The sequence below is a fragment of the Scyliorhinus torazame genome, chromosome 18, assembly GCF_047496885.1.
Source record: "Scyliorhinus torazame isolate Kashiwa2021f chromosome 18, sScyTor2.1, whole genome shotgun sequence".
Taxonomy (NCBI): domain Eukaryota; kingdom Metazoa; phylum Chordata; class Chondrichthyes; order Carcharhiniformes; family Scyliorhinidae; genus Scyliorhinus; species Scyliorhinus torazame.
The window spans coordinates 7,171,713-7,192,406 of NC_092724.1; the positions used below are offsets into that span (position 1 = coordinate 7,171,713).

Below are 20,694 nucleotides of genomic sequence, written 5' to 3' on the forward strand. Positions count from 1 at the left end.
CCAAAATTATGCTGTGAAACACAACTGTATGAATGTTGACGTGTTTTTCTGAAATTCCTCACTCCATTATTTTAGCTGAAGTGTTGATCTGTTTAGAATCTTTGTTAAAATTATGAAGAATGTGTTACGAGACCATAACCTGGTACAGTGTCTTCCAGAATATTGCTTTTTAATCATTTGTTTCTTAAAATATGCCTACTAAATTTGAAGAGGATTCAGTGCTCTTTAGTGGTGTATTACAGTTCACTCGTAAACCCGGATTTTATGGTTCCCCCGTCAGACATTTTTTCAGCAAAGTTGGGGGGAGGGTACATAAAATATGATGGGTGACTAGCCCCCACCTTCCTGCCCACCCCCGGCTCAGTCCCTATAATGCAGTTGGGAGCAGAAAGTGGCAGACTGCCCGCCACTCCTAAATAAATGGCTACTGGGCAACTGAGCTTCTTACCATGCCAAATGACCCAAATGTTACACTGCCCATGCCATAAAACAGATGGCATGGCAGGTGGGCAGGAGTGGGTGGGCTTTTCTTCAAGCAAACTGCATCATAGAGAGGAAGGAAGGGGCTATGTTGATTGGTGCTCTACCAAACGGAACCTCCCCCCCCCCCCCCCCCCCCCCCCCCCCCCACGCAAGCTGTTAGCCTCCCCACTTTGTTCCACCCACGTGGCCTCCAAAACCCAACCCACATTCGCCCATCACAGGGTCCCCGATCCCTCTGCACCAATACCCTCGGCTTCTGAAGTCCAAGTTCTCCTCATCCCGGGGCTCAGTTGCAGTCCCAGCAACGCCCACTACTGAGTGGCAGAAAGCCCACTCCCCCTAATTCATGCCCCCCACCAGCAGTGCTTTATTGCTGTGGAGTGGCCTTGTTGAGCGTTGGTGGGAGCGGCACCAACTTCTGGGAGGGGTGTGCAATACGTGCACCCCCACCCCAATACTTCCCTGGTCACCAATTTGCCATGGTAGCATACACCTTTATGCATGTTCTGGTCTGCAACTATGGATAGTGCTGGTGGAGGCTTCAACTTTCTTTCTATCACATTATGATGCTCAACCTGTTCCTTAGCCATCAAGTCCATGAGTGGGACACAAGAGCAGAACTCCTGATTCAGAGGCAGGGGGCGCTATACCCACTTCACCACATGACCGCCTCTGTTTGTGTGGTATCAGCTTCCAAAATATTTAAAGTGCCTAAAGGGCATTTAGATTGTGTGGTATCTGATTGGATTTAGAATCTGATGTGAGTTTTTAGATAATTATTCAAAAATCATGCCCAAGAAGACAATAAGATACTGAGTTTGCCATTCATTCTGGAACTAAGGAAGTCCATTTTCTCAATAGAATTACAGCTGAATAATTTTAAACTTGGCTCTCAATCTCTGGATGTCTGGTCATTCATCAGTTATTATGAGGGTTGATTGGTGAGAGGCAGGGGCGCTATACCCAGATTGGTGAGACACAGGTCCTGATGCAGAAGGTGGTTTATTTTTGTTTCTTTAAACCCGGCAACTACTTGCAATTAATCAAACCCACAATTATAGGAATTATGAATTAGATTGAAACTGCGTTCACGCTACATAGCCGGCAAAGACACGATCGGCTGAATGGCCTTTATTCTAGAGTTTTATGGTTTACACCTTTTTACCATTGGCACAAATCTGGAATCTAGTGCTAGGGTCTAACCAGACTTGAGTGAAAAGGAGCAAATCTCTCTGGTGTTGCCCCACGGTTAGATCGGATTTTGACACATGATTTGCATTCCATCAGCAGTTTGTTCCAACAAAGGTTATGGGGGGGTGGGGGGGTTTCCTCCCAATCTCTCATTGTAATTTTAGCAGAAATCTGGCGGAAATCCCAGGGAAACCCTGCAACTGGCATTTCTCTGCAAATTCTGCCAAACGTGCGGCAGGATATTGAGGGACACTGGGGGAAATTGAACCTCCATGGCTTCAATTGCTGGCACAAAGCACATCTGTACACATGAAACATTCACACCTAGTCGGAGGTTTTCCATCCAGATGTGCAGCTGTAATGGGTTGAGAACCATACTCTCAGCATAAGAAAATAAGAGATAGGAACAGGAAAAGGCCATTCAGCCCATCGTTCAATGAAATCGTGGCTGAGCTTTTACCTCAACTCCACCTTCCTGCCCACTCCCCATATCTATTCTACTCCAGAAAGCCAGGCAACGAAGGATAGACCTGGCGCTAATCTTTACACATTGTATAAGTTTTTATTCACAAAGATGCACATTACAAACATACATCCCCTAACTCAACTGCCACAATTTCAATCTGTTCCTACATATGGGAAGACATGTGAATCCTCAGTTAATGCACCTGCATACAATTAAATACAATGAATATACAATTAACAATCTCTTAATCTCATTAGCACTCAAAAGTTTATCGATCTCTATCTTTAAAATACTCAGAAATTCAGAATCTGCAGCATTGTCGGATCGAGGATTCCAAAGATCCAACATCTTTTGGGTGATGGAGTTTCTCAGTCCTCAATGATCAAACTCTTATTCTGAAAATGTGATCCCTGGTTCTGCACACCCCTGCCAGGGGAAACATCCTCCCATCATGTGCCTCACATTTCAAATGTTTCAGTGAGATCACTTCTCGTTCTTCTAAACGCCCGGAAATATAGGCCTAGTCCGCACAATTACTCCTCGTAGGACAAGCTCCCATCCTGGGAATTGGTCCAATGAACCTTCTTTGCATTCCCTCCAAGGAAAATATATCTTTTCTTCGGTATGGATGCCAAAGTGTACACAATCGACAGATGTGGTCTCATCAAGGCCCAATATAATTCTTCACCCTTATCCTCCAGTTGCTGAGAGGAAACTTCAATGTTCCCTCTGTTTGTATTTTGCTATATTCTTCCTGCTTCACAGGAAACAATCAGTTAAAGATCCAACAGAATCTCATCGCTTGCTGGCAGCAAGTTTATAATCTATGAACGCTTGGTGATGCACTTTTCCCGTCCAATGATGTGCAGCTGATAACGTTCTTTTAACTTCTGTACTAAATAAACAGAAGATTGATGCCAAGACCAGATAAGTGCACGAACATGTCCCACAATTCACGACTGAATCTGGAATATTAAAACAAGGGAGTCTGTTTAGACTCCGATGATTAACTCTCAAGAGTTCAGTGCTATCCAATTTTATAGGTTCAGAAAACGCTGATGAAGGAACAATGATGGTGTGCTTGCCAGATGTCATATCTGTGATGGAGGTGAAATTACTCAATGTTTTAAATGGGAATTTGGGGAATTGAAACATTTGCCTTTATTAATGCGTTGACAGGATACCTAACTTTACTCTGTGCATCATAGATGCATTAGGATGAAGTTATAATAAATTTCATAACCAAGTAGATAGTCAAAAAGTTGCTGAAAATGTCCTGCTTAACCAGCTAAAGAGCAACTTACCAATTATAAATGGCACACTGTGGCCCATTCCATGTGTGGAGTGCACAAGCATTTGTGAGAAATAGAGGGAAAGCACAGAAAGGCTCAGAGCAAGATTTAAGGGTGAAGATCTGCAGATCAGGGTCAATGTTATGTGTACACCCGACAATATCGAGGGGATGAAGCAAACAGTGTGTCATCGAAAATGAAATCTGCGACTTCTGGTGACACACATCACGAGGCTCGTCTCCCAACCAGAGCCAGATAGGCACTTTTAGGCGAATTTTGCCTGAAACATCGAAGGCAAATCAGCCTTAATGGAGAAAAGAAAACGACCGCAAAAAGAAATGCCAGCAAACAGGAGCCCGAGGGGTCGAAGTGACGGCAGAAGTGGCGGAAAGGGCCACGAACAGCAAGCGGACAAGCCGGCGGTCCCACGAGGCGATGGGGCGCCAGCCACCCAAGAGAGAGGGAGACCATCAATCCGAGTATCAGCCTCCCCCCCCCCCCACCACCACCTGGAGATGGATGGAAGACCTTCCTCAAGAAGGAGCTGGCTGCCATGAAGGAGGCGATCAGAATTGAAATCCAGGTGGCGGTCAAGGTAATAATAATAATGTTTATTACTGTCACAAGTAGGCTTACATTAACGCTGGAATGAAGTTACTATGAAAATCCCCTGGTCACCACACTCGGGTACCCAGAGGGAGAATTCAGAATATCCAAATTACCGAACAGCACATCTTTCGTGACTTGTGGAAGGAAACTGGAGCACCCGGAGGAAACCCACGCAGACACGGGGATAACGTGCAGACTCCACACAGACAGTGACCCAAGCCGGGAATCGAACCTGGGACCCTGGCTGGAGGTGATGATCACCTTACAAAAAACAATCCACGGGTTGGAGAAGAAAGTGGAGGCACAAAAGAGGGCAATCCAAAACCTGGAGAGAGCCTCGAAAACCAGAGTGACAGGATTGTCGCTCTGGAAGCAGAAGTCAAAAGGTTAGTGACGGCCCAAGAGAGCTTAAAGGAGAAGGAGCTGTGCTCCGAAAGCTAGTGAATCGAAACAAACCTGTTGGACTTTAACCTGGTGTTGTAAGACTTCTTACTGTGCTCACCCCAGTCCAATGCCGGCATCTCCACACCAATATGGAATGGGTGAGGGTGGAGGAATCATCCTGCAGGGTAACAACCCTCTGGACCCCTGCCACTGCAGTGCTCCCATCCACCCCGACGAAATACTCATCCTGCCCAGTGGTGGTAGCCACTCTAACCGAGATGTCCTCCATGGCCCCTAAATGGAGAAACCACAAAATCCCACCAGCCATGCTCAACACCACCTTAAAAAAATGGAGACAGGATGGGTGGATGCTAACAGTCAGGGACTTTCTTTTTCTTTTTAAAATAAATTTAGAGTACCCAATTCATTTATTCCAATTAAGGGGCAATTTAGCGTGGCCAATCCACCTAGCCACCCCAATCCACCTAGCCTGAGTCAGGGACTTTTACATGGGGGACAGACTAGCGGCATTAGGCAAACTGACGGAAGACCTGGAACTACCGACAGGATAGGAACTCCGGCACCTCAAAATCAAACACTTTCTCCGCAAAGAGGTGGCAAAATACCCCAGGGCCCCGAGAGACACTCTACTAGAGGAACTAATCAACAAGGACAGTAAGGAGGGGGGAAACTGTGGGAACATACATGGACGGTTACTGGACAGGTAAGACTACCACTGGACGAAGCCAGACGAAAATGGAAGGATGAACTGGGGACGGAAGTGGGTTTGTGGACTCTGGAGCGAAGCACTGAGCAGGGCTAACTCCACGTCCTCCTGTGCAAAGCTTAGCCTCAGCAGTTTAAAATGATACGCAGGGCCCACCTGACCTGAACCCGAATGAACAGGTTCTTCCCGCAGGTGGAGAATAAATGGGAACAGCGCCAGGGAGGCCCAGCCAACCACGCCCATATGTTCTGGGCTTGCCCCAGACTTGTCGGGTTCTGGACAGCCTTCTTTGAGGCGATGTCCAAGATTGTGGGGATGAGCCATGCCCGAGAATGGCAGTCTTGGGGTATCGGACCAGCCAGAGTTACATATGGGGAAGAGGGCCAATGTCCTGACTTTCGCATCCCTACTCGCATGCCGGAGAATCCTGCTCGGCTGGCGAGTGACAGACCTGGCGGAATTTCTCCACCTGGAGATGATTAAGTTCACCATCCGAGGGTCAGACGAGGGCTTCCACAAAGCGTGGGCACCATTCGCCGGCCTGTTCCAAGACCTGTTCGAGACCAACAGCGACTAGGGAAAGCGGGGGAGACGGGGGAGAGCAGACGAGAACGCATATACCGAGGAGGTACAAAGGGGGAAGGGGGGAGGAGATGAGGAGGGAGCCACAGAGAGAAACATGGGGGGAAAAGGGGGGAGGGGAGGAGGCAGGAAGCCTCCCCACCCCCCCAAACCAACAAGGTCAACCACAAAAGTCGCAGAAAAGAGGAGCGGAGCTCAGCAGTAGGACACCCAGGGCGGAAGAGGGGGCGACCAATGAGGGAACAGGGAGGGGGCAGGACGGGGAGAATGTTTGTCAAGAAATATGTATGTACATAAGAAACTGTACAACATGTAAATACCAGGTACACCGTTTGTTAAAAATATCATTCTGTAAAATTGTAAAACGCCAATTAAAACATTTTAAAAAGAAAATTAAATCTGCACATCAGGAGAGTCAGTGAGGCTATCTGGATTGTTTGGAAAAAGATACTGAAACTTAAAGTTCTTGGCGATATTGTCCTCCTGCTGCGCTCCATACAGGATGGACCAGATCTTTGCGGTGTCATGGAGACTCTGCTGACCTTTAAAAGTAGAGTACGAAGTCTTACAACACCAGGTTAAAGTCCAACAGGTTTGTTTCGATGTCACTAGCTTTCGGAGCGCTGCTCCTTCCTCAGGTGAATGCAGAGGTCTGTTCCAAAAACACATATATAGACAAATTCAAAGATGCCAAACTATGCTAGGAATGCGAGCATTAGCAGGTGATTAAATCTTTACAGATCCAGAGATGGGGTAACCCCAGGTTAAAGAGGTGTGAATTGTATCAAGCCAGGACAGTTGGTAGGATTTCGCAGGCCAGATGGTGGGGGATGAATACAATGCGACATGAATCCCAGGTCCCGGTTGAGGCCGCACTCATGTGTGCGGAAATTGGCTATAAGTTTCTGCTCAGCGATTCTGCGTTGTCGCGGGTCCTGAAGGCCGCCTTGGAGAACGCTTACCCGGAGATCAGAGGCTGAATGCCCTTGAATGCTGAAGTGTTCCCCGACTGGAAGGGAACATTCCTGCCTGGTGATTGTCGCGCGATGTCCATTCATTCGTTGTCGCAGCGTCTGCGTGGTCTCGCCAATGTACCACGCTTCGGGACATCCTTTCCTGCAGCGTATGAGGTAGACAACGTTGGCCGAGTCGCACGAGTATGTACCGCGTACCTGGTGGGTGGTGTTCTCACGTGTAATGGTGGTATCCATGTTGATGATCTGGCACGTCTTGCAGAGATTGCCATGACAGGGTTGTGTGGCGTCATGGTCACTGTTCTGAAGACTGGGTAGTTTGCTGCAAACAATGGTTCGTTTGAGGTTACGCGGTTGTTTGAAGGCAAGTAGTGGGGGTGTGGGGATGACCTTGGCAAGATGTTCATCGTCATCAATGACGTGTTGAAGGCTGTGAAGAGGATGACGTAGTTTCTCTGCTCTGGGGAAGTACTGGACGACGAAGGGTATTCTGTCGGTTGTGTCCCATGTTTGTCTTCTGAGGAGGTCGGTCCGGTTTTTCGCTGTGGAGCGTTGGAACTGTCGATCGATGAGTCGAGTGCCATATCCCGTTCGTACGAGGGCATCTTTCAACGTTTGTAGATGTCTGTTACGCTCCTCCTCGTCTGAGCAGATCCTGTGTATACGGAGCGCTTGTCCAGAGGGGATGGCTTCTTTAATGTGTTTAGGGTGGAAGCTGGAGAAGTGGAGCATCATGAGGTTATCCGTGGGTTTGCGGTAAAGCGAAGTGCTGAGGTGACCGTCCTTGATGGAGACGAGTGTGTCCAAGAATGCAACTGATTTTGGAGAGTAGTCCATGGTGAGTCTGATGGTTGGATGGAACTTATTAATGTCATCGTGTAGTCATCTTCTTCACAGCCTTCAACACGCACTCATGTTCTCCAAGGCGTTGTCCTGGCTTGCTACAATTCACACCTCTTTAACCTGGGGTTACCCCATCTCTGGATCTGTAAAGATTTAATCACCTGCTAATGCTCGCATTCCTAGCATAGTTTGGCATCTTTGAATTTGTCTATATATGTGTTTCTGGAATAGACCTCTGCATTCACCTGAGGAAGGAGCAGCGCTCCGAAAGCTAGTGACATCGAAACAAACCTGTTGGACTTTAACCTGGTGTTGTAAGACTTCGTACTGTGCTCACCCCAGTCCAACGCCGGCATCTCCACATCATCTTTAAAAGTAGTGGATTGGACCCAGATCCAGAAGTCCTACCCCTGTTTCCAGCAGATTTATTTTTTGTGATTGGGCAAAGGGGCGGGTTGTGAAGCATACAGGCTTGAATTACAAATCAGCTGGGCTATTTCAATTCAGTACACAGGACAAGCAGACCCGATTTTCACTCCAAGAATATCCTCAACCCACAGTGTGTGACTTAAAGGTGGCATCGTAGGTGTTCATGAAGGGCAGATAAGGTATGTAGAACTTTCAAAACTGTCAAGTTATTTAAATCCCCTTCCCTTTAAAAATGAAAAAAAGTGTTTGCCAGTGCGTGTGAATTGAAAAAATTTGTTCTTGCAATTTCTTTTTTTTTTTGTAATGCTTTAAAAAAAATTTAGAGTACCCAATTCATTTTTTCCAATTAAGGGCAATTTAGCGTGGCCAATCCACCTTCCCTGCAAATCTTTGGGTTGTGCGGATGAACACGGGGAAAATGTGCAAACTCCACATGGACAGTGGCCCAGGGCCGGTATTAAACCTGGGACCTCGGCGCCGTGAGGCAGCAATGCTAACCACTGCACCACCGTGCTGCCCCTGTTAATGCAATTTCAAAGCCATTTATTGACATAATCCTAAGTGTGATCTTTATAGCATTATTAATGCTTGACTGCTTTCCACAAACTATCACTATCTCAGTGGGGGGCTGTAAATTCACGATTTCATTGATATCATCAGTCATTAAAGGATTAGCTGGCCTTGATGGTGGGCTATGAATACAAATGTTTGTTTTATAAAAGATTAAGCACTTGAGGGGATTCAAATGTATTGAATAGGCTTTCATGATTGGGAATTTTTGTTTATAATGGACTCCGTAATAAATATTTAACGTTTTATTTTATTTCATCTCATCTTGGCTCCTGAGATCTGCCTATGGTGGATACTGGGTGAGTTGGCATGGAGGGTGTAAGGGCAATGAATGGTGGGTGAAAGGAATGAGTTGGTACAAAGTAGGGCTATAAGGGGTCATGGGGATGAGTTGGAGGTTGTGAAGTGGTAATAAGCTGTCATTGGGCTATAAGAAGCCATGGGGATGGGGGGGGGGGCGGAACCACATGCGTTGGCATGGAAGATTATGAGGGGGGAATTTAGGGTGGGAGGAGATGGCAAGGGTTAGTGGGCCTAATATGTATCAGAAAAACTAGGACAAAATCTCAGGAACCGAGATGGGGATTTTAACCAGCCTGCCTTAACATCTGGCATCCCATGTGGCCATCTCCAATCTCTGCCGCTGGGAAGTAGGTCCAACTCCATCCTATTCCCCGGAGCACAAATCGCGCCATTCAGTGTATGTTTTCCCAAGGTCAGTGTACCAAGCTGGGAAATTTCCCATCTCAAGCTACCTATCTCAGGAGCAAAGATCTGGCCCGATGCCTGTTAATACTCCATGCTAATAATTAGAGGGAAAGGCTGCAATAATTTACACCTTTCCCTTCAATTGATGCTTAACAAGTTTGCATTTTTAAACACCTGTTAATATTAGGTGTATGTGTTAATGTGTATAAATGCAGTTACTCACAGGAGAAATCTTGGTAAAATTAGCAAAAATGCATGAATGCATTATCAATGCTAACCGACCAAATTACCCCACATTAGCGCATGCTTAACTCTTGAGTAATTTCACCCCATAGATATTCTGTACAAAGTGTTCTAGTGACCTCTATTGGCAGAATATCAATACTGCTCTAACCTCTTTCTTTTGTAATATTGACAGCCTGTCCATTAAGGATGGCTTGAAGCATTTCTGTGAGGTCCTGAATGGAAATATGAAGAGCTATGAACACCATTGGCACAACTACTGAGAACATTAACGATGATGGATGAACACCATAAATGGAAATACAGTTCAAGACATTGGCAGTGGGACAATAGAGAGTTTCTGTGGTGAAAATTATATTGGAAGGAAGTTCAAATAGGATCTTACTGTAGTAAACTAGTGAAGGAGTTAAGAAGAATGAATGTGTAAAATAAAGCAGATTCATTCTCCAGGTCTTTTAGTTTGACTAAATGCAAGCCTTTTCCTTTCTTCCACAGAATTGTGCGGGAATAAAATGCTAAAATTATTATGCGTAAAAGCCAATCATTTCAAGTAAACAAAGAAAGCAATGAAACATTTAAAGATTAGCAATCAAGACACAGCATTTTTCTCATCAGTTATCAAGATATGTCCATTTGGAGCAATTTAAAATATTACAGCCGAGCCCAGCAAGCAGAAAGAAGGTTATCAGAAACTAGGAGAAGAGCAAATGAATAGAAGGATTGAGGAGTTAAATAGAGAGGACAGAATGCTATTATTAAAAATAGACAGGCAATACAGAGCAGTGGCACCCTACTCTGGGCCACTAAAAAGCAAGCCTCATGGCAAACCGGCAAATATAAGTGGGAATTTTGTGGAGGAGGGAATGAAAAAGGACACCCACACCCACAATAAAATATGATGTGGAGATGCCGGCATTGGACTGGGGTGAGCACAGTAAGAAGTCTTACAACACCAGGTTAAAGTCCAACAGATTTGTTTCAAATCACTAGCTTTCGGAGCACTGCCCCTTCCTCAGATTCACCTGTTGGACTTTAACCTGGTGTTGTAAGACTTCTTACCATAATAAAATAACCAAAGGTGACCCTTCCACTCCTCAACCCCACATACTGGAAAAGGAAAGATTACTATACCTGCACGAACATTCTCAAACTGAGATGGAAAGGATGTTTGATCCATTCCGATCGAGATCCTCCATTCTATCTCCATCCAGGCAGAATATTTATCTTACTCACAGTTTCATTGATCCTTTCTATCTTATTACACCTGGCAGAGGTAAATGAGCAGTAAGCTCGATACTTAAATATCTCGCTCGTCCTCCACCTTACATGCACTCTCCACGCCCCCCCATCTTCCCCTGCCAATATCCCACCACCCGCTTTCGTAAAGAAATAGTTACAAATGAAAATTTGCAGTTTTTCGAAAAGTAGAGATTTCTGAAAAGGTTTGAACTATTAACAAACCTTTGTAGAAACAACAAGTTCACCAGGAGGATGCACAAAAGCTCCAATACAGATTGGCATTCTGTTTAAAGATTACATGAATGAATGCTGAATTTAGGTTGCTTTGAAAAGCCCATACACAGATTTGTAATATTCAGTGGAGGGTGTGCAGACTCTTGGCTATGTTTATGCGAAGCTCCTGCCTTTTAACATTCATGTAAGCAAGTTTATATGACAGGTTATGTGAAAGAGGCATCAACTTTGTGTTATTACACCAGCTTGAGAACCGTTGCCAGATATGGGAGATCGTCTGCCTCTTAAAAGCAAATTAGTCAGGCTGTTCACCTTTCTCTAAATTCTCTGCAGGGAATAACACAGCTTGAGGCCAAGAGTTAAAAGAAAAGCACCATAGAGATCATTATGGCTTGTGGTTGGGACCATAGAAGAAAAAGGGGGAAAGAAAATTATTCTGAAAGCCACCAGGAGATTGTGAACACATTCATTTTTAGCATGAAACTCGCTTTGGGCAATAGCGCAGAATGGGTGACAGAGAATCGGCAGCTCATTTTACAGTCCAGTCGAAAACAATATAAATCAATGGAAACAACCTCATTGTGGCCTGCTCGACCTGAAATTAAATTGAGTTCCAGCTCAGGGTGGTTTCATACCTGTGCAGATATTTGTACTGCTTTGCCTCGCTCCTCCCACCCAGCGGAAATTGTTGGCTTATACTTCTGTCAGCAAATATCCTGTAAATGGCTCCTCTGAAAGGTGGTAAGGGTTTTCAATATTCCCACCGAAAACGAGGGCACTGGTAATAATGCAAAATGGAACCATACTGTGGAATACAGAGAAAGTTCTCATGGTTTACCACATGGCCAGTTTTACACCAGGAATGGTGGCAGGCTTTGGATGGTTGAGGACTGGGTTTACCTTCCTAGGATGCAGAGGGCCTGAGACTTTGATCATCAAATACAAATTGTTGTAATAATCTTTTCCACAGGCAGCACGTTGCTGCAGTGGTTAGCACTGCTGCCTCATGGCGCCGAGGTCCCAGGTTCGATCCCGGCTCTGGGTCACCGTCCGTGTGGAGTTTGCACATTCTCCCCCGTGTCTGCGTGGGTTTCGCCCCCACAACCTAAAGATCTGCGGGGTAGGTGGATTGGCCACGCTAAATTGCCCCTTGATTGGGAAAAAAAAAATTAATTGGGTACTCTAAATTTTAAAAAAAGTAATAAGTCTTTTCCAATGTGTTACGAAATTTAAATTCATGAGCTGGGATTTACAACCAAAAACTTTTCCATGAAACTAGGACAAGTCGGAGATGAAAATGGATTGTAATGTGATTTTGGGCAACATGCTCAACATTATATCCTTTCTGGTTTCGTATAGGCTGCAGCAGAATACAACCTGCCCTCACAGATATTAGAAGCATGTGGAATTCAAGGGATTCCATCAAATCCCTCTTTTTCTCTGCCCAAAGAAACTGAGGCCAGTTTTGGTATCCTTTTCGACATCTTCTGCACCAGAACCTGGGATCTTCCTAGTCTAGTATAGCTCAGTGCCAGAACTGAGTCGCATCTTTACCCACTGGGCCATTTATAATCACATGCCTTTGTTCCCCGTCTTGTAGCAGACAACAACAGGTCTCTTGTTTTCAAAGTACATCCTGAAAACAGGCATTTTAGAGATCTACATTTCCTGTATCACTGATGAATGACCAGTACAATTACAAAAACTGATACCCAAGTTTAAAACAGTTACTTCGAGAGGGTTCAGAGGAGCAATGATGGTTGACGGGCTTAATAATTTTGTTGAAATCAGCAGGCGGGCTGAGGTCATAGACTCAAGAGAGTTCACTGTGATGTGCAATGCTGAAGTCCAAATATCATTAATGTAATGAAACCAAAGTGGGTCTGAGAATTAAATTAAATATTCTGCTTTGCACATTACCGCCGCAAACTGTTCGGTATGTCAGGAAAGGGAGGTATAATACAGGTCAAATAAGTGTGTGGCTATCTGTTCATATGCCTGTACTATTCAATTATTTAATAGCCTTGCTTTTAATTAGTCAGAAGCTGAGTTCATTTTGGGTGAAAGTGTTGAATGCAGCAATAAATTGCAGTAACATTGCTAGGCCAGAATTGAGAAATTGGTGACTAATGGAAGCTGGTGAGGGAGTTTGAAGTTTGTAACACAGTTGGAGCGTTTTGATAACATCAAAAACGAAGACATCAGATCTCAAGGGACTGATGAACCTCATCGACCACAGTCACTCAACTGCAGCCTGAAATTCCTCTTCAGAGATTACAACATTTTGTTGTTTTCTAATTCTAAAGGCTGAACCGTTCTTTAACTAAATGTTGCCCGCATCTTCTCACTTTAGCTGAGACCTAAACTGCTTGGTTGCTGCTTTAAAGCATTTAGACTGCCAGTTTAACATGATTGAAATATTGCCCGTGTCTACATCCTCCCAGTCTCATTCATTATTTCCCTGGTATTGCAACTGGGAACTCCTGATCCTCGTCAGCCTTTCCTTCTTCACACATTATCCAGACATTACACCGTAGTAATGGTGGTCCGAGCCATTCGTTTTTGATTTACCTTGTTCTCCCTTTTGCTTCTTTCAACCCTGGTGATCATTTACATGACAGGCCGTGGGCTATTTACCTCAGTATCTCAAGAAAATATTAGGTACCAGTCAGGGATCAGTGGTAGTCCTCTCTCTCACTTCTGAGTAAGAAGGTTGCGGGTTCAAATCCCACTCCCGAGACTAGAGAGCATAATCTAGTCTCGAGTAAAAAGAGAGTGCTATTATGCCAAAGATGTCTTTTGGAGAAGATCCCATCCACCGTGGGGTGGATGTAAAAGTTCCCACCGCATTGTCTTGAAAAAGAACATGAAAGTTCTCAGAATGCCCTGGTCCTATCGTCTGTATGGGATGGGGCCATGTGGCAAGGCACATTTCCCATTCAAGCCACACACAAGACAGTTCCTATAAGGTAGCATGCATGCACAGCTCCATTAAAACATTCAAACACTTAAATAATTCAGCCATGCGTTACACTGAAGAAACAGGAAAACATTGGTCCTGACCATATTTAATCCCTCAGCTACCATTCAAACATTGTCTGATATTATTAAATTCTTGTAATTCGGAACTTGCTGTGCGTAAATGAGCAATTCCCGCATTGCAACAGTGACTACACTTCAAAGTATTTCAGTGGCTGTAAATCACTTTGGGATATCCTGAGGTCTTTGTGTGGGATCTCCTGACCACGACACTGGCGGGCATCACCGTAGGAGGGGCAGGAACATTTGGAGAGCAGCCTTTGTTTTCTTCATTAAGCTTATAAAAAGTCACATGATTGACAGAAGCTCGATTTCTGCAATAATATGGTGGGACTGCAAAGTATACGTGTGCATGTAAAAATGACTTCTACTGAGTGCAAACAGTTTTTGAAGATCACAGGTAACTCACAGAATCACAGAAATTGTAGACATATTTTATTCACTCTTGGGATGTGGGCATCGCCAGCCAAGCTAGCAATTATTACCCATCCCTACTTGCCCTTGAGAAGGTGGTGGTGAGCTGCCTTCTTGAACCACTGCAGGCCCATGTGGTGTAGATGAGGCAGCTCATTTGGTCCTGCTGTCTTGAAGCCTGACTCCATGCTCCAAAACATAATGCACAATCTTTCCAATAGTCTTAGTTATTCATGATGTACTATCATTAGCATTGCATTCTGAGCGTTTACATTCTGGTCTTACTTTATTCTGCAATTTTTGAATCAGATCAATGACGATATTCTATTTGCTGTAAGTTCAACTCGAACGGACCAGCTCGCTGAGCATAAAATCCACAGTGATCCACCTGCCCGTAAATCCTATCTATGGGACTACCCGTACTGGGACCATGAGATAAGCGAAGAAGCAAAAACCGTATCTCCAACCGAAAGGATTGTACAATTAGCAAGTAAGAAATGATTGAATTCATGTGTGTGAGCAAATGCTAAAGATCTTTATTTGTCATAGTAATTGTAATGATTAACAGTGAAAATGAAACTTTCTAACGCAGCATCGACATAGCAATTGGAAGGAAAAAAATACTGGCTTTCTAATTTCTGTCACCTATATGTCAATTGTGAGGATTAGAAAGTTAAAATCCAGTTAAGGGGCTGGCTGCGCAGTCAGTAGTTTTGAGTAGAATTGTCTTGGCTCTGCTTCTAGCATTCTTACCCTGAGATTTAAGTACACTTTCCTGGATTATTCCTGTATCCGTATCGGTGATTTAGGTGCAGGATTTTTGCAATTTCAAAAATGAGATCATTTTAATAATGTTGGTGGGACAAGGACAGGCACCCCTCCAGCAGAATGCTGCATGCTCCAGGCCGGGTGGGAAAGAGGGGTGGAAGATTTGGGAAGGGTTTAAAGGAAGAGTGCAGCGTGCTCACCTAAAATGCTACATGAGGTAGAAGGGCTGGCAGGCTCCTGGCAGACGGGCTGAGAAGACTGGTGCTGTAAAAAGGGATAAGATGAACATTAATTGTTCTACAAGAATGATATTGAAATGCAATCTGTCCAGATTAGAGAAAGCAGAATCATAAAAGCAGGGTGGAAAAACCACCCCGTCTAATGACATGGGCCATTCGGGAAAGGAGGTGGAAGCACCTGTCTCTAACCTCCAAGTCATGGAGTTTCTTTGTGTGGTGATTATGTTATTGCACTGTAGTAATTCTCACTATGGCGGTTTGCGAATTCGAAATTGGTACAATAAAAGTGAAATCCAGCACTAGGGGAGGTGGGTGGTTTAGTGGTATTGTCACTGGACTAGTAATCCTGAGTACTCTCCGTTCGCAGGTTCAAATCCCACCACTGCAGATGGTGACATCTGAATTCAATAAAATATCTGGAATCAAAAGTTGGCCATGAAATCGTTGTCGATTGTCGGAAAAACACATCTGCTTCACTGATGTCCTTTAGGGAAGGAAATCTGCTGTCCTTACCTGGTCTGGCCGACATGTGACTGCAGACCCACAATTAGGGCTAGACAATAAATGCTGGCACAGCCTGCAATGCCAGCGTCCCATGAACGAATAAAAAAAGACTACAAAGTTGATACCAGTAAAAACTTTTTTGTTTTTTTTTTGTTTATAAATTTAGTGTACCCAAATCATTTTGTTTCCAATTAAGGGGCAATTTAGCGTGTTCAATCCACCTATCCTGCACATCTTTGGGTTGTGGGGGCGAAACCCACGCAAACACGGGGCGAATGTGCAAACTCCACACGGACAGTGACCCAGAGCCGGGATCGAACCTGGGACCTCAACGCCGTGAGGCAGCAGGGCTAACCCACTGCGCCACCGTGCTGCCCTGATATCAGTAAAAATGATAATATCCATGAGGCTCTCCAATTGTAGAAATCCTGAGAAGTCTCTCAGCTCCCTCACAGCGGCTGCCAATTATTTCATCTATTTGAAGTTCTTCATGGGTTGGGTCTTCAATAGGAGAAGGCACTCCCAGATCCCTCTGAGAAATCTACTAGATTGCAAAATTTTGAAGCACACAATATACTACAATTTATGGGATAGTACTGGTTACATGCTGCGAGGTAACCAACTCGCCACCACCAGACCTAAACAGAATCACAGAAATGTTACAGTGCAGCAAGAGGCCATGTGGCCTATCGTGTCTGCATTATGAAGCATTATGACTTAATGCCATTCCCCAGACTTTTTACTGTACCCCTACACATTGTTTCTGTTCATGTGATCACCAAATACCCTCTTGAACTGAACCTGCCTCTACCACACTTCCAGGCAGTGCATTCTAGACCCTAACCATTCATTGTGTGGCAAAGATTTTGCTCACATTACAATTGCTTCTTTTGCAAATCACTTTAAATCTGTGCCCTCTTGTTCTTGATCCTTTTATGATGGGAACAGTTTCTCCCTATCCATTCTGCCCAGCCCCCTCGAGATCTCGATCAAATCTCCACTCAGCCTTCTTCTCTCCAAGGAGAACAGTCCCAACCTCTCCAATCTATCCTCATCACTATTTCTCATCCCTGGAAGCATTCTTGTAAACCAATTCTTTCTGCACTCTGTCCAATACGTTCACAGCCACCACAGGGACCTTCCTGACCAATAGCTCTCTCAGTAGCTATCCTGGTGTTCAGTGATGACCTCTACAGTACGAGTGGTTTTGCAAAATTGCATCATGAGAGATGAAGTTAGCAGGTACCCTGCCTACCTGAAAGCTTTGACAGAATTCTGTGCACAACAGTGCTAATTTGCACTTGGGTGAGATATTCTGTTTTCAAACATGATTTTTAAGTCATAAATTGACATCAGAAAGTTATCAAGTGAAGGAATTATAATAATCATAATCTTTATTTGTGTCACAAGTAGGCTTACATTAACACTGCCATGAAGTTACTGTGAAAAGCCCCTAAGTCGCCACACTCCAGCGCCTGCTCGGGTACACTGAGGGAGAATTCAGAATGTCCAATCCACCTAACAGCATGTCTTTCGGGTCTTGTGGGAGGAAAATGGAACACCCGGAGGAAACCCGCGCAGACACGGGGAGAACGCGCAGACTTTGCACAAACAATTAAAGGCAGCTGTCATCAATTTCTTTTTCTTATTTCTGTTTATTAAGTTTTAACAACAAATGTAATGAATAACAGTACAGAAAATAGTTTACAGTACAGCAATAAATCAACAACCTGATGTTTAACAAAGAACAAAGAAAAGTACAGCACAGGAACAGGCCCTTCGGCCCTACAAGCCTGCGCCGACCATGCTGCCCGTCTAAACTAAAATCTTCTACACTTCCGGGGTCCGTATCCCTCTATTACCATCCTATTCATGTATTTGTCAAGATGCCCCTTAAACATCACTATCGTCCCTGCTTCCACCACCTCCTCCGGCAGCGAGTTCCAGGCACAAACTACCCTCTGTGTAAAAAACTTGCCTCGTCCATCTCCTCTAAACCTTGCCCTTCGCTCCTTAAACCTATGCTCCCTAGTAATTGACCCCTCTACCCTGGGAAAAAGTCTCTGACTATCCACCCTGTCTATGCCCCTCATAATTTTGTAGACCTCTATCAGGTCGCCCCTCAACCTCCGTCGTTCCAGTGAGAACAAACCAAGTTTATTCAACCGCTCCTCATAGCTAATGCCCTCCATACCAGGCAATATCCTGGTAAATCTCTTCTGCACCCTCTCTAAAGCCTCCACATCCTTCTGATAGTGTGGCGACCAGAATTGAACACAATACTCCAAGTGTGGCCTAACTAAGGTTCTATTCAGCTGCAGCATGACTTGACAATTTTTATACTCAATGCCCCGGCCAATGAAGGCAAGCATGCCGTATGCCTTCTTGACTATCTTCTCCACCTGTGTTGCTCCTTTCAGTGACCTGTGGACCTGTACACCTAGATCTCTGACTGTCAAAATGCTTGAGGGTTCTACCATTCACTGTATGTTCCCTACCTGCATTAGACTTTCCAAAATGCATTACCTCACATTTGTCTGGATTAAACTCCATCTGCCATCTCTCCGCACAAATGATCGAAATCTTGCTGTATCCTCTGACAGTCCTCATCGCTATCCGCAATTCCACTAACCTTTGTGTCGTCCACAAACTTACTAATCAGACCAGTTACATTTTCCTCCAAATCATTTATATATACTACGAACAGCAAAGGTCCCAGCACTGATCCCTGCGGAACACTACTAGTCACAGCACTCCAATCAAAAAAGCACCCTTCCATTGCTACTCTCTGCCTTCTATGACCCAGCCAGTTCTGTATCCACCTTGCCAGCTCACCTCTGATCCCGTGTGACTTCACCTTTTGTACCAGTCTGCCATGAGGGACCTTGCCAAAGGCCTTACTGAAGTCCATATAGACAACATCCACTGCCCTACCTGCATCAATCATCTTTGTGACCTCCTCGAAAAGCTCTATCAAGTTAGTGAGACACAATCTCCCCTTCACAAAACCGTGCTGCCTCTCGCTAATACGTCCACTTGCTTCCAAATGGGCGTAGATCCTGTCTCGAAGAATTCTCTCCAGTAATTTCCCTACCACTGACGTAAGGCTCACCGGCCTGTAGTTCCCTGGATTATCCTTGCTCTCCTTCTTAAACAAAGGAACAACATTGGCTATTCTCCAATCCTCCGGGACATCACCTGGAGACAGTGAGGATCCAAAGATTTCTGTCAAGACCTCAGCAATTTCCTCTCTTGCCTCCTTCAGTATTCTGGGGTAGATGCCATCAGGCCCTGGGGACTTATCTACCTTAATATTTTTCAAGAAACCCATCACCTCGTCTTTTTGGATCCCAATGTGACCCAGACTATCTACACACCCTTCTCCAGACTGAACATCCACCAATTCCTTCTCTTTGGTGAATACTGATGCAAAGTATTCATTTAGTACCTCGCCCATTTCCTCTGGCTCCACACATAGATTCCCTCCACTGTCCTTCAGTGGGTCAACCCTTTCCCTGGCAACCCTCTTGCTTTTTATGTACCTGTAAAAAGCCTTGGCATTTTCCTTAACACTATTTGCCAATGACTTTTCGTCACCCCTTTTAGCCCTCCTGACTTCTTGCTTAAGTTCCTTCCTACTTTCCTTATATTCCACACAGGCTTCGTCTGTTCCCAGCCTTCTAGCCCTGACAAATGCCTCCTTTTTCTTTTTGACGAGGCCTACAATATCTCTCGTTAGCCAAGGTTCCTGAAATTTGACGTAGTTATCCTTCTTCCTCACAGGAACATGTCGGTCCTGAATTCCTTTCAACTGACATTTGAAAGCCTCCCACATGTCAGATGTTGATTTACCCTCAAACATCCGCCCCCAATGTAGGTTCTTCAGTTTCCGCCTAATATTATTATAATTAGCCTTCCCCCAATTTAGCACATTCACCCTAGGACCACTCTTATCCTTGTCCACCAGCACTTTAAAACTTACTGAATTGTGGTCACTGTTCCCGAAATGCTCCCCTACTGAAACTTCTACCACCTGGCCGGGCTCATTCCCCAATACCAGGTCCAGTACAGCCCCTTCCCTAGTTGGACTATCTACATATTGTTTTAAGAAGCTCTCCTGGATGTTCCTTACAAACTCTGCCCTGTCCAAGCTCCTAGCACTAAGTGAGTCCCAGTCAATATTGGGGAAGTTGAAGTCTCCCATCACAACAACCCTGTTGCTTTTACTCCTTTCCAAAATCTGTCTACCTATCTGCTTCTTTATCTCCCGCTGGCTGTTGGGTGGCCTGTAGTAAACCCCAACATTGTGACTGCACCCTTCTTATTCCTGATCTCTACCCATATAGCCTCGCTGCCCTCTGAGGTGTCTTCCCGCAGTACAGCTGTGATATTCTCCCTAACCAGTAGCGCAACTCCTCCACTCCTTTTACATCCCCCTCTATCCTGCCTGAAACATCTAAATTCTGGAATGTTTGCTGCCGACCCTGTCCTTCCCTCAACCAGGTCTCTGTAATGGCAACAACATCATGGTTCCAAGTACTAATCCAAGCTCTAAGTTCATCTGCCTTACCTGTTGTACTTCTTGCATGAAAACATATGCACTTCAGGCCACCAGACCTGCTGTTTTCAGCAACATCTCCCTGTCTGCTCTTCCTCAGAGCCATACTGGGCCTATTCCCTAGCTCTCCCTCAATTTATTCACCTTCTGACCTATTGCTCTGGTACCCACCCCTGGAAGAGAAAGGGAAATAGAAGT

The 20,694-nt window shown here is 44.9% G+C and overlaps 1 protein-coding gene across 2 annotated transcripts in view; it reads left to right on the top strand.

The window, feature by feature from the left end:
* Window positions 1–20,694, top strand: part of LOC140394917 (uncharacterized) — a 72,514-nt gene that overhangs the window by 45,246 nt on the left and 6,574 nt on the right. The window contains exons 10-11 of one of the 2 annotated variants that reach the window (XM_072482102.1): window positions 14,737–14,917; window positions 15,802–15,998. In XM_072482102.1, coding sequence (XP_072338203.1) covers window positions 14,737–14,917; window positions 15,802–15,836 — 216 coding nt within the window. In that variant the 3' untranslated portion in view covers window positions 15,837–15,998. Of the gene's footprint in view, window positions 1–14,736; window positions 14,918–15,801; window positions 15,999–20,694 lie in introns of those variants that run through there. The other variant, XM_072482101.1, reaches the window with a different exon arrangement.